Below are 17,484 nucleotides of genomic sequence, written 5' to 3'. Positions count from 1 at the left end.
AATATATATGGAATTTATTTTCAAAAACATTTGAAAATCATTTTCATTTTTTTGATGAAAGGAAAATTTATTCAGGTGCCAACAACCTGAGAAGATGGCAATCTCATGCCTTAACAACCATCTTTTTGAAAATAATTTTAAGAGTTAGTTTCTTTTCTGAATTATTGAAAGTCTATCATGACTTTAATTTGTAATTTTATTTGTTTCTTTTTAAATAAACACATCTGAAGTAGTTTATGTAATTCATCATTCAGTGTTAAGAATTGTTATAATATGAATATGAAAAGGTACTATAAAAATAGGATTTAATAAGTTTTTACACTGCACTGATTTATTTATGTAGCATTTGAAAAAGTGCAAATATATTTTCATTAATTTTTATTATGTCATCAGTATTATGACATGTCATATTAACCCTAGTTTCTAGTTGAGAACACTAAGGCCCTAAGAAACTGAATTTTAAGTGACCCAGGATCATACAGCCAACTCAAGTTCTAGCCTAGAAGAAATTCTTATTTCAATCTAGTGTTCTCATCACAATGCTACAACTGAACTGAATTCATAAAAGCAAGAGTACTAGTTTAGACATGCATACATAATATACTTCCCATCACATCAGATTTTCTACTGAATGAATGTTATTCTTCATTTGCAATATTCCATTTGTAATTTTTCAACCTTGCTTAATTTTCTTAATATGAATAGCTAGCTACTTCTTTGGTGTGTCCAAATGAGAACTAACCTATATAATAAAAGCCCAGCAACCGAAATGGCGGAACAACAAGAACGACCGTGGCCCCTCACTCCGGCTGGCCCCACCCCCAGCGAGGACCCCCACCCCAATCAGGGGTGTGGCTGGCCTGCAAACTGCCCGCGGCCCCTCGCCCCAGCCAGCCCTGCCCCCAAGTAGGGACTTCTACCCCAATCCGGGGCCCGCGTCAGGGAAGGCTGGCCAACCCCTACTCGTGGACCGGGCCTCTACCCTATATAATCCTATATAATAAAAGGGTAATATGCAAATTGACCCTCACAGCAGAACAACCAGAACGACCGCTCGACCAGTCACTATGAGGTGCACTGACCACCTCTTGGTCTCTTTCCCCGGCCGGCAGGCTCCAATCACCTGATGGTGAACAGGGAACCAGGGGTGGGTGGCAGGGGACATAGGTGGCACTAGGCCAAGGCCCCTGCCCCACCAATCGCCCCACATACAGAAGGCAATCTGTGGCGGGGGCGGGACCGGCAAGTGGGTGGGAACGGCCGACCTCTTGGTCCCTTCCCCTGGCCATCAGGCTCCAATCGCCCGATGGGGAACGGGGTGGGTGGTGGCAGGGGGCAGGGCCAGCTGCAGGCAGCCAGGGAAGATGGCTCTGATCACAGGCCAGGCCTAAGGACTGTACCCGTGCACGAATTTCGTGTGCTGGGCCTCTAGTTATGGAATAATACAGACAGTCTTCAGGTTACTTCGAACTTGATGTATGTCATTTTGTGGTTACGTCACCATCTCTCATTTATTTATAAAAAAAAAAAGTTCCATCATTTCGAAGTGTGTACATATGTGCTTTATGTTTTTTATCATTTATTTACCACAAGTAAAGGTCAGGAATTGTTATCTTTCTTTTAAATTTCTCTTACTGTTTCACTTCATTACTACTGGTTATGTGCTCCATGTGAGTAGGTGCTTATGTAGGTGGAAAATCACATTACATTGCTCCGTAGGAACAGATCTCTGACATAACCTGAGGACCTACTGTATTCTGGTGATTTGAAATCTCTTGAGGATTCTCACCAAAAGTATCTTTAAAAGGCACAAAAATAGCACTGTTAGAAAGAACTTGGTGCTAAGGTCTGATTTTGTTTTCCAGGTGGCATTGCATGCCTGTGGAGTGGCAACAGACATGGTGATTGAGCACTGCATCCAGACACGGGCTGCCTTCGTCACGTGCCCTTGCTGTTACGGTTTCATTCAGAATACCTCCAAGTTTAATTTTCCAAAAAGGTGAAAGTCAGTGTTCTACTTAAGGCACGAATATGGGGATTAAACCAATGCACACTACTCTTTTGATATAAAGTTGTAATGAGACTTCAGTTATGAACTCTTTTCCTCTTTCCACAATGGCAAGTACTGTTTATAAGTTTTACAAGGAAGAGAGGGTCTCCCCGATGTCTGCCCTTGATTTTTCTCCTGGATCAAGCTCTTGCAGAAATTTAGAAGCAAGTCTGTTTAGGAGTCTGATGACCAGAAGTCTTACAGCTTCAGCACTTCTCTGTGTACTTCTGAATGGAACTCATTCCCTATGAGAGGCAGGAGGTGTGGTGGTTAAGTGCTTAGGGCAGCCGTGGGCAAACTACGACCCGCGGGCCGGATCCGGCCCGTTTGAAATGAATAAAATTAAAAAAAAAAAAAAGACCGTACCCTTTTATGTAATGATGTTTACTTTGAATTTATATTAGTTCACACAAACACTCCATCCATGCTTTTGTTCCGGCCCTCCGGTCCAGTTTAAGAACCCATTGTGGCCCTCGAGTCAAAAAGTTTGCCCACCCCTGGCTTAGGGCCTGGAAGTATTTCTCCTGGTGCAAATATTGGCTCCTCATTCTTTTATAAGTTGTTTCACCTCAAGCAACTTACTTAAACTCTTTTTGCCTACATTTTCTCATCTACAAAATGGAGGTGATAATAGTAAATGACCTCATGGTTTTTGTGGGAATTGAATGATATATATGTAAAGCCCTTAGAAGCCACCATAGAATTTACACTTAATTAATATAAGCTGCTGCTAGTTACAGTAGTAGCAGCAGTATTTTTAAATACTGCCCATGGGTGGTGATGATTAGTCTGCAAGTTCGACAGCCATTTTTGCAGTGCTCCTTATCCCACATAGTCGGGGTGACATTCTAGTTCTCATCACTTTAACTCAGCCTAATGGAGGGCCACTCCTTTGGTGTGTATGGCATTTCACTCTCTGAGCCATAGTTATTGAGAATCATGCCAATCATTTTAACTATAGAACAGATTCAATATGTTAGTTTTGGAAGTTTATCCTATAATGTGTCAAAAATGATTTCTTGATCATTTGCATCATTACTTTTAAGAAGTTTTATAATTTAATTTTATTAGTATTTATACTTAAAAGCTTCTTATCTACATAATTTAGAGTTAAAAGTAAAAACAATAGCCTTCTTATTTTTGTCTTCCATTGTTTTGTTCTTTACTACAATTTGCAACTAATTGAGAAAAAAATAAAGGAACTCTGGACAAGCCAAAAATAGACTATAACTTGCAGCTTGTTCAATAGCTGAAATTTCATGTTATTCTAAATCTACTTAGATAAAATGCATATTTTATAACACACCAAGAAATTTAAGGCTAGCAATAGAAAGATTCTTAAGATGCTAATTTGAGTTGCTCAGCCTGCACTCTCACTTAACTGATTTTAAAGTCTCAACTTAAAGCTGCCAATCACATCTCTGTAGATATACTGACATTTGCCCCCTTTGTCATTGGAGAACCACTCCAGGGTCACTATGCCCCTGCCCTAATCACTCCAAGGCCAGGTAGCAGACAACTAGGGAAAGCCCCTATGCCCCAGAGATTGCTCACATTATTCACACTAGCCAATCCTAAGCATGTGCACCCTGCCTTGCCATGCCTTCCCAGGGAATCTGCAATAAAGGCTCATCCCTCTGCCTCCTGACCCCTGGTGCTTCCCCTGTGGCCCTGCGTCCTGACATGTCATCCCTCCTCTTGGGAACTGTGAGGAATAAACTGTCTTTTTAATGGCAGCCCCCTCCTGATCTGTTGGACCCTCTGCTCCTGACTAACAGTAAAACTTCCATTTGAAAACAGATTAAATCTGTGGGCACTCATGCGGGGAAGAGAAAAAAAATGACTGTGCTTCTCTAATAGTATAAACAATCTTTGAAATAACTTGTTTGTAATTAATAACAAATTGATGGTATGTTTTGCCTTTATATAAAGTCATTTCAAACTGACATAGTTTTTAGTTCAGGATAGCATTACATACTCTTCAGATAAAATATTTTTTTAATTATAATTTAAATAAAATTTTCGTTCCTTCAAGACTATTTCTATTTTTAATATTTGGTATTTTAAATTATGACTAATTTCTTTTTCTTTTATATTTCAGTGAACAATTTAAGAAAACTTTATCATACAAGGTAACCTTTAAAGATCTAGATGTATTCTTAATATACTTTTTATCTTTTTTATATATTTTCCTCTCAGATGTCTAATAGAGTATATAATCTACAGTATAGTTATATTTTAATTACTCATGAACATCTAATGTGGAATTTCGTATTGAAACCAAGGTTAATCTTTACATAGTTGACAAGTTTTTGTAAATGGTCTGAGCATTTACCCTGGATGCAAGCCAACTAGTTAGCCTGCCACAGTCTCATGGATGCTGAGAGAAGACAGGAGACTCCTGTGTCAGCGACAAACACAGCTCTTGCTCACAGTGATGGGGGTAGCCAGACTATCATTTTTGCACTGGCTTCCTGAGGCTCAGTGCCTACAGGGCAGCACAAAAAGAGCCAGGTAACACTTATACACACACAATGAGTTGCATTACAGGAAAAGAAACTTGAGCTTAGGAAACCCAAATGTTTTAAGATGTAATCTTTAAGTAAGAATGCCTGCCCTTTACTCTGGAAGAAGACACTATATAGTTTCTAAGGCTGTTTCCTAAACAAACATCTTTAAAAGGATGATCTGGAAGAGAGACAAAATTATCAGTAAAAGTAAATATTTTAGGTTTTGCCAGCCACTTACAAATCTTCCACATATTCTACATTGTCCTTGTCTTTGTTGTAAGTTTACAATCCTTTAAAAATGTAAAAAAATAATCTTAACGTTTCAGCCGCACCAAATCAGGTCATAGGCTGGATTTGGCCTGTGGGCCATAGTTTGCCAACCCCTGATCTGAAACAAAGGCAGTGCCTCTGCTCACAGACATGAAGAAACACAGGAGCCCCACAGAGAATTGTTTCCCAATGGTAGTCAGCACGTTACACAGTTCTGAGTTGCCAACCTGAGCAGAATAGTTTCCAGCTTGCTTTCTTTTTTTAATAAATTTTTTAAATTTTTCAATTATAATTGACATATAATATTACACTAGTTTCAGGTGTTCAACCCTGTGATTAGATATTATATAACTTACTAAGTGATCATCTTGATAAATCTTGTACCCATCTGACACCAGGCATAGTTATTAGAATAATACTGACCATATTCCCTGTGTTGTACTTTACATCCCCATGACTACTCTGTTACTACCAATTTGTACTTCTTAATCCCTTCACATTTTCACCCAACTCCCCTCCCATCTGTTGACTATCAAAATGTTCTTTGTATCTATGAGTCTGTTTTTGTTCTGCTTGTTTGTTTTTTACATTCAATTATTGCTATGTCTTTATTGCCATTTTATTGTTCATGTTTCTCTCTCTCTTCCTCCTCCTCCTCCCTTCCTCCTCCTCCTCCTCCTCCTCCCCCTTCTTCTTCTTCTTCTTCTTCTTCTTCTACTACTACTACTACTACTACTTGTCTGAGAAGCTCTTTATATGTCCTTCAATTCTAAATGATAGCTTTGCTGGGTAGGGTAATCTTGGTTGTAGGTCCTTAGTTTTTATCACTGAATATTTCTTGCCACTCACTTCTGGCCTGCAAAGTTTCTGTAGAGAAATCAGTCTTATGGGAGCTCACTTGTAGGTAACTAGCTGCTTTTATCTTAAGATTCGCTCTTTGTCTTTAACCTGTGGCATTTTAATTATGATGTGTCTTGGTGAGGACCTCTTTAGGTTCATCTTACTTGAGACTCTGCACTTCCTGGACTTGTATGTCTATTTCCTTCACTGGATTAGGAAAGTTTTCTGTCCTAATTGTTTTAAATAGGTTTTCAATTTCTTCCCCTCTCTCTTCTCCCTCCTGCACCCCCATGATGCAAATATTGGTACATTTGAAGTTGTCCCAGAGACCCTTTACACTATCCTCATTTTTTTTTAGATTCTTTTTTTTTTTTTTTGCTGTTCTGATTATGTGGGGTTTTTTTGCTTCTTTATATTCCAAATCACCGTTTTGATTCTCAGCTTTATCTATTCTCCTGTTGATTCCCTGTAAATTACTCTTCATTTCAGTTGATGTATCCATCATTTCTGACTGTTTCTTTTTCATGGTTTCAATGTCCTTTTTATGCAATTTAATATCTCTCTAAGTTCATCTACTCTTCCCTTAAGTTCACCAAACATCCTAATAACCAGTGTTTTGAACTCTGCAGCTAGTAGATTGCTAGTCTCTATTTTGTGTAGTTCTTTTCCTGGAATTTTGTTCTGTCCTTTCATTTGGGACACATTTCTTCATATCCTCATTTTGGCCACCTCCCTGTGCTTGTTTTTATGTATTAGGTAGAGCTGCTGTATCTTCTGAGCTTGGTAGAGTGGCCTAATGTAGTAGATGTCCTGTAGGGTCCAGTGGTACAGCCTCCCCATTCACTGGCACTGGGTACTCCAGGTGTACCCCCAACCACCAGGTGGACTGTGTACACCTCCTGTTGTTGAGTTTTGGTTTCTGTTGGCACATCAATGGGAGGGATTTACCCCCAGGATGATCAGCTGCAAGGACTGGTTGTGACCACCATAGAGGATCAACTGTACAGGGGCCCACCCATGGAGCAGAACTTACTCCAGCAGGGCCCAGGTGCCTGCTGAGCCAACCCCTTGAGTTTGTCACTTGTGGAGGTAGTTGGGTGGTGCTTCAATATGGTCTGAAGCTGTCCACCTGGTGTGCTGGCTCTGGGGCCTCCCAGGAGGTGTAGTCAAAGGTCAGCCACCACCTGTGTTCTTCCCAGAGCCACCAGGCATGCGCTACATAGTGATCTGCAGATGGCTGCTTCTTGTGCTGGGCTTGGAGGTTGGAGGTGCCCAGGAGAGGCCAAGCTGAAAACCAAAGCCAACTGCTGCTAGTGCTGGGCCAGGACCCATTTAGCAAGAGGTACAGGGCATGCTGAGGCCAGATGCTGTGTTTTACAAAGATTTTAGGAAAGTCTGAAGCATGAGCCAAGACATGCTATTCATATGGGAAAGTCACTGGAAACAGCATGGGTGGGCCTACAAGTTGGTGAGGTGGTGTATCAGGGAGTCACTAGGCCAGGGTGAACAGTGATAGCCAGTTTGATGGAGACTCAGATATAGTGCCCACCTCCCAATTTTTATCCACCACACATGGGTGTAGGACCAGCCCATTTTGAGTCTCCAACCCTCCTACCAATCTGGATGTGGCTTCTTCTTTATATCTTTAGTTGTAGGATTTTCATTCAGGGAGATTTCAGGCAGTTCTGAATGATAGCTGTTCTATAGTTTAGTTATATTTTGATGTGGTTATTGTAGGATGCAAGTACAGCACTTACCTATGCCACCTTCTTGACTAAAAGCCCCAGTTTCTAGCTTTCTGAACATCGCTATTAACTAATTAAATGATAAATAGCATGACATAATACAATCTAAGAAATGATCATATTTGAGAGAAATGCATAAATAATCCTATTAAAAGTCGATAAATTAGATTGGATTTTTAGTTTGGTTAATTTAACTTCCGGCAAAAACTCACTAAAATATATAGTATCATTTTTATAGCAGCCTTGCCTTCTACGAATTTTACCTTCTTCTCTTTCCAACAGTGAAATCGGTGCAGTGACCTAAAAATGTTCATTCTACCACCTTGGCACCTATATCTCCTCCACCTATACCTCTTAAATGCCCAGCTCCAACTCTGTCTCCTACCTCTCACCTCTCTCCAACCCCCCACCTCTGCCCACCCATATACACAGAACCTGTGGAGAAGAGAGAAACTTTTGTGTTCATGCTTTATTCAGAATCGGCACTTTCCTCATCTTTGCGTACAGGATTTAAGTTTTCATATCCTGGGGAACTATAAGATTTGGGGGGAAAATTAGTATCCCAGGAATTTTATTTTCATAAGATTCAAAACACCTCACCTTACTCTCCCAAGACTCTGCTAATAAAGTAGAAAATGAATTGAAAAATAACCAAAAACTAGAGGCTTGTTCTAATCCCTCCTTGAGTGATGCTAGGTAAAGCAAACTCTGAGAGAATGTATAGCAGAAGCCTGGGGAAGTGAAGTCAGGTGCCACAATCTTACTGCCTAGAAAGGAAAGAAAAATTCCTAGAGGTAAAAGAGGCGGGGCACCCAGGCTCTTCCAGAGAGCAGAAAGTTCATCTTTATCACCTCTTTCTCCCACAGCCCCCAAAGCTGCTTGGCCACCAGCCTTTTTGAGGGTCTCAGATGTAAATGCTCTATAGAGAAGTCTTCTTGAATCCCCCCCCCCCCCCCCCAAAGCTGCTTGGCCACCAGCCTTTTTGAAGGCCTCAGATGTAAATGCTCTGTAGAGAAGTCTTCTTGAGTACTGTGGCAAGATGGTACCTCAGTATTTCCTAACTTAACCATGATGGGTGGGCTGGCAGACAGAACTACATGGACTTAGTGCCCCAATCTCTTGAGAGTCACTTTAGAAATGTTTTCCTCCATGTTCAATTAGCCAACACAGCAGGTGAGTACCTACTGTGTGCCTCACCCTTTTGGTCTTTAACTTCTACAGGGGAGAACACATACACAGATAATTCTAATAATTTGTGTATGGGTGGGACTTATCAGGACAAGAGAAACAAACCTCATCTGAGGTTGGGATTGCCTCAGTATTACCTATATGCTTATATTTAAAATGAATCTTAATTTACAAACAGCATGAGGACAAAGGGTATACTTTTTCTTGCCTTTTCATGGTATATAATTCTAAATTCTTCTGCCCCTTTTTGACTTACGGAAACGTAATAAAAGTTATTTATTTGAACCATCTTATTAGTACTCTAGACATTGCCACTAAATGTTACAGTGAGCATTGAAAAGTTAACCCTTCTAAAAGACCCAGCATTGCACTCATTTCAATTAGCTTATTTAAAAATGGAGGCTGCAAATTGAATGAAGACCAAGGAGACAGGTGATGAAGCTGAGTTCCACCCGTTGGCTGAGCTGACAGGTGAGATCATTTACACACTAAGAAAGTGCAGCTGTTCTGAATGAACAGTTGCCTGGGAGCACTGCAGTCATCTTGACTGCAAGGAATCACTCACCTTTGGCTACTTGCGGATCTCAGAGTGCTGTGCAGGCTCATCAGCTCTCATCCCTCTGAAGCAGTGGTTCTCAGCCTTGGCTGCACATTAGAATCACCTGGGAATCTTTTTAAAATCCTGATTTCTGGGTCTCATCCTCCGGAAATTCTGTTTCTTTGTTACTAATGTTGTGGCCCTACCCCATAACAAAGAAACAGAATTTCTGGAGAATGAGGCCCAGAAATCAGGATTTTAAAAAGATTCCCAGGTGATTCTAATGTGCAGCCAAGGTTGAGAACCACTGAGAAGCCTTCTTCTCTTTTTATGAATGCACCTTTCCTGACATTGTTAAGCAGAAGCAATACTTTCCCTTCCATTCCTTCAGATCCACTTTATGGTTCCTCTTAAAGCAGAAGTAGGTACACCTCCTGCAGCATTTGGAGCGAGAGAAGAGTGAGTGAGCCAGGGAAGAGTGGGGACTGAGCAAAGGGTAGAGAGAGGGGAGGGCGGGGGAGTAGCCGGCACTCGGAGTGCTGGGTCTCTGGAGAAAGACAGAAGCCACCGCGATCCTCTGCAGCGCTTCCTTTCCTCTGGTAGTAGGAAGAAACGCTGCTTAGAAGGTGTTTTTGGAGCCATGTTTCTGAGATTCAAATTTCATTAAAGGGCCCTAACCGGTTTGGCTCAGTGGATAGAGCATCGGGCCTGCAGACTGAAGGGGCCCAGATTCGATTCCGGTCAAGGGCATGTACCTTGGTTGCGGGCACATCCCCAGTATGGAGTGTGCAGGAGGCAGCTGATCGATGTTTCTCTCTCATCGATGTTTCTAACTCTCTATCCCTCTCCCTTCCTCTCTGTAAAAAATCAATAAAATATATTTTAAAAAAAAATTCATTAAAGGAAAAATGTAAATGGACGTTAGGTCTTCTAGTTTGTTGGAGCCATGTTTCTGAGATTCAAATTTCATTAAAGGAAAAATGTAAATGAACGTTAGGTCTTCTAGTTTAACATTCTATAATCACCAATTGTAAGTATATTTCTGCTAAAAGCAGCTGTTAAATGGCCCTGAGCATCTTCCGTGCCTCTGCTGCTGAGACAGCCCTTCAGATGTAGAGCTGTCTGAGGGAAACGAGGTTCTGAGCACTGTGTTCTGACAATGTGCTTATTTCAGAAGTATTGTTTGTGCAGCGCTTTATCCAGTTAATGTAGAACTCTAGAAAAATGAGGTCATTTTAAAAAATATGTTTAATTTTGAAGCAAAAGGTTAAAACAAACCCGCATTCTATTGCTTTCTCTTTTAGGAACACATGATCCTGTGCCGATTTGCAGATCAGACAGCTGTCCAGCTTCCACCCCAACGAAGGCTCGTAGGTATGTGTTTTCACCGCAGCTGCTGAGCAGATTACGTACCGCAGGCCTAGGAATGAATGGAGCGACTCTGTACGGGAAAAATTGGTTCGTTTATCAACAAGAAACTAAAGATTATTTCCCCCCAGAAAACTTAATCCATATTGAAAAAGGCTTTGCAACAATAACAACGCTTTATCCCACTTTTGTTAATAATACTTTTAAGTTAAATACATTTTTGATGTTAGTACATTGAGTAGCATTATTGTTAGATCTTTTACTGTTACGAACAAACTGAAGGACCTACCAAAAGCCCCATAAGAAAATAAAAAAGATCAACTATGCGCACCAAAACTGATGGATTGAAAACGTATGAACAAGGATGGTGATGTCCTTCTCGGAAAAAAAGAGATGCTTGTATATTATTAATCATAGACCAACATGTTTGACATTTATAATGTTAAATATTGCCTAAATGGAAACGCCTACCATGGCATTTCAAGTTTAAGTGATACATGTATCCAAGACTTTGCTTTAGGAAAAGAAATGACATGTAGAAGGACAATGGCAGCTAACAATTATTGAACATTTAAACACTGTGCTGAGTGCCCTCCACCCATTATCTTAGTAAATTCTTATAAAAATACCTATGGGATGTGCACATACTATTATTTATATTTTAGAGACAAGAGAACTGAGACAAAAACTTGCCCAGGCTCCTTCATCCGGTAGATGTCAGAGCCACTCTATGAACCCAAATTATTTGATTCCAGCCATGAAGCTCTTGTCCATTTTTGCCCACCAGTGATGGAGTCCAGAGTTAGGGCTTCCAATGACTGAGTAGAATCCAAACTAGTCTTAACAATTACTTAGAAAAGCCCCACGTTGGAGACCATCCTGGTCTGGAAAACAGATTACGTTTCTTCGGCAGAGTGCCAGACGGAGTCATTAGCTTTCATCAGGGGCCGTGTTATATGAGAACTAGTTGCCATTAAACTTTACAGTCGAAGTCAGCATAGCAAGGTAGCCACCGTGGAGAGGCATTAGAGACCTGAAGCTGAAGGAACAAGTGATTTCCTTCTCTTTCTCACACTCTGGCACATAAACATGGAAAAAAGCTTGCTCCTTCCTGCCTGCCACCTCTCTCTCTCTTCCTCCTCCCCTCTTCCTCCTCCTTTTCCCATTCCAACACTTTGAGTTAGTTGAATGTACATTTGATGTATAGTCCAATATACATACTGAGGTCTAATTTACATATATATCGAATTACGTTTTATATAACTTCACCAGACTCAAAGAAGACATCACTGGTGTGCAGAGTCGGGGTGCACATGGTGACGTTTCAGGCATTAAACCGGAAGGGAGTGGCTGGAAGGGAAGCTGCTAGTTAAGGACGAGAAGGAGTGATTAGTGGAAGAGCGGGAAAGTCAGGTTCAAAGTCAGACTACATCAAATGTCTACATCTGTACTTTGCAGAGGTCATACTTTGTCCTGTGAACATTTTAGGAAGCTTCCCAGACCCTAAAAGGTAGACTTCCAACAACTGCATTTCAGTTGTAAAGATACTGCCTCAACATGTGAACATGAGATTCTGGACAGGGATCAAAACCAAGGCTAAATGAGCTGTGGTGTAAACCCAGGGTGGGTACTGAAGGAATGTAGGGCATCCCATCTGACAGAGAATGTTTCATTTAAGTCGAAAAGTAGATGGAGGTGGGAGGGGGCATTTACAGAAGTCTTAGAGGAGGAACCATAGTTTAAGGGGGAAAAGTTAGCCATCTGGCTGTTGATGAAGAGGGGTGATATAGCCTAAATGGAATCCTAGACATCTTTCTTTATATCACTCTAAGACAGTTAATCTTTTTTGGCATAAGCCTTTTAAGGAAAATATACAAAATATTTTAAAATGGAATCTCTGGTTGCCAATTCTTCCTACTGATTTCACCTTCCAGTTTTTCTGTGAGGCTTCTTCTGTCTTCCACTGAAGAACTGTTCCATTTCAGTTTCTGTCTTCACTTCTGAAGCTTTCGTTTAGCAGAATCAGCCGCCTTTTAATACATCCATTAGAAATAATGCTTAGGTATCATTATAATTATTGAGGAAAAATGGAATTAAATTCTATGGAGTCAGTAACCTTTTTCTGAATTTAAAGAACTTGAAAGTCTAAAAGCCATAACTTTTAATATATTCAACCCCAAATCATTTTTTTCCTGGGCTACTTTTGAAATAGAAGTTTGCCAAACAAACACAAATTCACTGCTTTACTTGCCAGTCAGGTTTCCTCTTGTTCTGCAAAGGTTACAAAGAAAATTGAATACCACTATTTCATATGCGTACAGGAGCTCTGAAAATTAGCATTATATTACACTCAGCATTACACATCTACCTGAAATAATCAGCACACAATTGAGAATTTTCACAAATATTTTATATTTCTCACTTCTTTATTGTCCTAAAAAACTCCAAGTGCAAACTGCAGCATTCTTTCAGATGGCTCTCTGTTTGCTTGTCATTTTAGATATGAAAAGCAGATATTATTTGTTTCACAGTATGACAGATGATGTGTTCTCATAGGGTATGAAGAGGAAAGGTCTTTACATGGATTTTTAATCAAAGTGGGAAACAGAATCTGTAGTTTTTATTTGAGATTTATTTATAAACATATTTTAGAAGGTTAACATTATTTAAATTACTATTGGAAACAAATCTCAGACATGTTATACATTTGTAATTGTTTTCTCTCCATACTGATCAAGAATTAAATGGAAAGAGACACTAAACAGGACATGGGGGCAAACAGCATTCTCCATACACCTATAGATTGTGTCACTGTATAGGGTCCCTTAAATGAATTGAAATGGCACTGTTAGCTGGACTGTATCTCATGATACCTTGGGCTGTATTTCAGGAAAGCAGTGCATGTGCCTGGTGGATCTGGACCGAGCAAGAGCTGCAGAAGAGCGTGGCTACTCCGTTCAAGTGATATCCATGGAGCCAGAGAGCTGCTCTCCCAAAAATAACATGATCGTCGGCATCCCCATTTAGAATGAGATATTCCCATTTGATGTTTTGCCATTTGTCTTCATGATGAAAGCCCAGTGGCATTCAGGAGGTTCTTGGCACGAGTAGGAAACAGCATTAGCCATCTTGAACCTATTGTGCTCAGGAAGGAAAGCAGCAAGGAAATCTTTGAAGAAAGGCGGCCTGCAGAGCATCGCAAATGCTTTTATAATGTGTGATTAAAAGCCACTGGTTTTCATAGTGAGAATGCGCTGAAGTCCCGGCTGCCAGCAGAATAATACTCTCTAGTTGAGGTTCCATCGCTGGAATAACAATTTCCTTCTCAGTTCACAGCTTTTCTGATCTGGCTAATGTGGTGTTCAATTCAAAACAATGCACGTGTAGCCTTTATAATCACGTAGATACCCCAGTGGAGGCCAAAATTCAACTCAGTGGGGTTTGTGTGTTTGCTTTATATGTCTAACAGTAGTACTTTTTCTATCATTTTTTTAAAAATCTAGTCAGGTAATTACAGAATGATTAAACTTTTAAGCTGGGGTGAGTTGGATTTGTACCTTATTTCATATACTCAATTTAAATATACTCCCATAAATCGCCTAATGAAATCATCTCTGGTTCAAACATTTTATATGAAGACATTATAATATAATTGTAGTATATTTTCCATTATGGGCATATATAATTTGGACATAAATTCTATCTAATCAGTAACTACATTAATTAATTATTGAAGATCCATTATTTTCAAGACTATGAAAAAGATTACTGAATTAGTTAAGTTCTTTATATCATAATGGTCACAGGATTTGTTTTTCAGATATCAGTCATATTTGAGGAGTATAACTTATTGAGTATAAATCAGAGGTGGGAGAAGTATACGTATATAAGCTTATTTGAATAGTTCTCTCTACCCAAATTCTTATTCCACCAGCCAAAGTTTTTAAGGACGGATGGCATGTCCTTTCACAGTCTGCTTTTTTTTTTTTGTTTTGTTTTGTTTTGTTTTGTTTTGTTACATATCCTAAGCTATTCCATTTCAGATACATTTTTTTTTTTTGTTACGTATCCTAAGCTATTCCATTTCAGATAAGATTTAATTCATTATTGTTGATGGTTTCAACTCTGTATGACATACCGTGAGGAGAAAGGTCTTTAGTAAATAACTCCTTTATCACTGTGGGTTAAAATACAGGAAAAATTTATGGGAGTTGTTGGGTGTACTCTTTGCACCTATAAACACACTATGCTTTTATCCTCGCCTTTTTAAAAATTAAGGTATAATTTATAGACAGTAAAATAACAGATTCTAAGTGTTTTGTTCGAGAGGTTTTGACAGCTGTGTACACGGTGCAACTGCCACCAATAAGCTATAGAACATTTCCATCAGCCTAGAAAGTTCTCGCGCATCCCTTTCAATTCAATATCCTTCACCCCAATTGCAACCACTCTCTCATCCTATCACCCTTCATATGTCCGGCCTATTTTTGTCCTTCAACTAAATCAAGTCATTTAGTATGTAGTCTTTTGTATCTGACTTCTTTTGCTCAACAGTATTTTTGAAAAATATTCACATTATTGATATAGTTTGATATATTTATATAATGGAATACTATGTAGCTGTAAGAAGAATCTTACAGCTACATAGTATTCCATTATATAAATGTATCAAAATGTGTTTACCCATTCTCCTGTTTGTATTTATTTGGATTGTTTCCATTTTGAGGATATTATGAATGAAGCCTGTGAATGTTCTTGTACAAATCCTTTTATGGATATATATTTTTATCTCTCTTGAATACATACCTAGTAGTGGAACTGCTAGGTCATTAAATAAATGAATGTCAGTTGCCAAACAATTTCCCAAAGTAGTTTTACCGTTTTATATTCCCACCAGCAACATAAGAAAGTTCTAGTTCTCTAAGCCCTCTCTCCAACATTTGATATTGTCAGTCTTTTTTATTTTAACCATTCTGGTGGATATGAAATGGTATTCCATCATGGTTTCAATTTTCATTTCTCTGATGACTAGTGATGTTAAGCATCATTTGTAAAGTGTCTATTCAAGTCTTTTGCTCATTTGTAAAATTAGGTCAATTGGGTTTTTTGTTGTTGATTTATAAGAGTTCTTTATATGGTCTGGATACGAGTCTTGTCAGATATATGTATTGAGAATATTTTTCCCAGTCTGTGGCTTACCTACTCATTTTCATGATGAATGTTTCAATTTTCATAAAGCCTAACTTACATCATTTTTATAATCAAATATTTTGTGTGTTCTCTCTAATAAATCTTTACCTACTCTAAGGTTATGAAGATTCTTCCTGGTATCTTATAGAAACTTTATGGTTATAGATTGTTACATTTAGTAAATGTATCTATTGAGTTTTTACATCCAGGAACATAATACATCTTATCATGTGTTTATTTAATTCTTCTTTAATTACTCTCAGCAGAGTTTATAATTTTCAGTGTAACTACTTTATTTATGATTATTTGACTAGTGGCTGGGTGCATGGATTCGTGCACATTGAAAGGAAATTAATTAGAAAAAATATTTCAGGTACATTCTGTCGACGATGCAGGCTTCTTTCGGATTCAGAGGTACGTTTTGCCAATAGTTGGTCTTCAGACATATTCTGTCGACCATGCTGCTTTCTTTCAGCTTCAGAATGTCAACAAAAACAGTCAAATTCATGATAGGCAATGACAGATCGAAACACACATGTGCAGTTGGCGCCAGTGAGAGCTTTATATGTATCATGCATGCGCAAGTCAACGTTTATTTTTAAATTGCCAGTGCGCGTCATATGTACTGGTCGGTCAGGCAGTCAGACAGACATAGGGTCGGTCACTCAGCCTCATAGTTTTAATGCTATTACTTTGAGCTTTTTACATGCTGTTCCCACTACCCAAAAATAAGCCTCTTCTTATCCCTCCCACTAGCTTAATCTCATTCAGTCTTCAGTTTTTAGATTTTACCTCCTAGAGAAAGCCTTTCCTGACTTCCCTGGAGTACCTGTTATAGAATGTGCACCATCAGAGCAGTCTTCTGCATCCTCCCAGGTACTCGAAGAGCTGCCCCCCACCAAAAGCCCATATGATGAATATAGAGAATAAAAAGGCACGTGACCCCCTCTGTTCTCCCATCCTCGTTCTCAGTCATGGGATTCTCTGGCTGTGGTGGCTGTAGCTAGGCAAAGACATGGGTGTTAATGATTCCTCTTGGATCATGATTTTTGTGTGTAAATCCTTGCAAGGCTTTTTCTTAGCAAGGAAGATAAAAGGTGTTGGATGTAGGCAGCATAAAGTTTGTTGCAATGACAACAATCCCAGAAAATGACCCAATCTCACCCCAACCCTTGTCCATAAAAAGCAAAGCTGCTCCTCACTGGTCTGCCTCAAGGTTGTAATATTAGAAGCCAGAGCTCATCTTTCATTGGCTTTTGAGCCTGGCTCAGAGAAGCAGGGGTATAATCGTTAATGACTCAACAAGTTTATCTTATTTAGGGAGACAAGGTTCAATGATACTAGAAATCAAGACATTTTCAGAGCACACATACAAAATGTCATATGAATAATAATAATTAAACATTTAATCTCATTCTCAGGATTTTGGCTACAAGTGTTACCTACTCTAATGTTCAAGAAAATTGACATTAATAGAACTTCCACATACTGATACCTGTTTTTCTACTGACTTTTATAATAAAACTGGTGGCCCAGTGCATGGATTCATGCACATTGAAAGGAAATTAATTAGAAGAAATATTTTAATATTGCTATTTGCCATTCTCTATAATAGAAGTGTCAGAAATGAAAGAAAATTAGTAAAATGTATATGAAAATAATATATAAATTGATTAATAAATAAATAACAACATGATATAACAACAACAAAAACATGATATAAAAACAACAAAAATGCCCTGTCCAGTTTGGCTCAGTGGATAGAGCATTGGCCTGCGGACTGAA

General features: G+C 39.1%; 1 protein-coding gene across 1 annotated transcript in view; it reads left to right on the top strand.

Annotated features, from left to right (window-relative positions):
- Nucleotides 1-14,497, top strand: part of GSTCD (glutathione S-transferase, C-terminal domain containing) — a 133,388-nt gene extending 118,891 nt beyond the window's left edge. Inside the window, exons 8-11 of the mRNA XM_005872428.2 lie at nucleotides 1,866-1,999; nucleotides 4,152-4,182; nucleotides 10,446-10,515; nucleotides 13,400-14,497. Of these exons, the coding sequence (XP_005872490.1) occupies nucleotides 1,866-1,999; nucleotides 4,152-4,182; nucleotides 10,446-10,515; nucleotides 13,400-13,536 (372 nt within the window). The 3' untranslated portion in view covers nucleotides 13,537-14,497. The remainder of the gene's footprint in view (nucleotides 1-1,865; nucleotides 2,000-4,151; nucleotides 4,183-10,445; nucleotides 10,516-13,399) is intronic.
- The last annotated feature ends 2,987 nt before the right edge of the window (nucleotides 14,498-17,484 follow it).

This window comes from Myotis brandtii, unplaced genomic scaffold (genome assembly GCF_000412655.1).
Source record: "Myotis brandtii unplaced genomic scaffold, ASM41265v1 scaffold38, whole genome shotgun sequence".
In the NCBI taxonomy this organism is placed as follows: Eukaryota; Metazoa; Chordata; class Mammalia; order Chiroptera; family Vespertilionidae; genus Myotis; species Myotis brandtii.
The sequence above is the reverse complement of the archived record's forward strand: the minus strand, read 5'-3'. Positions and strand labels throughout refer to the sequence as shown.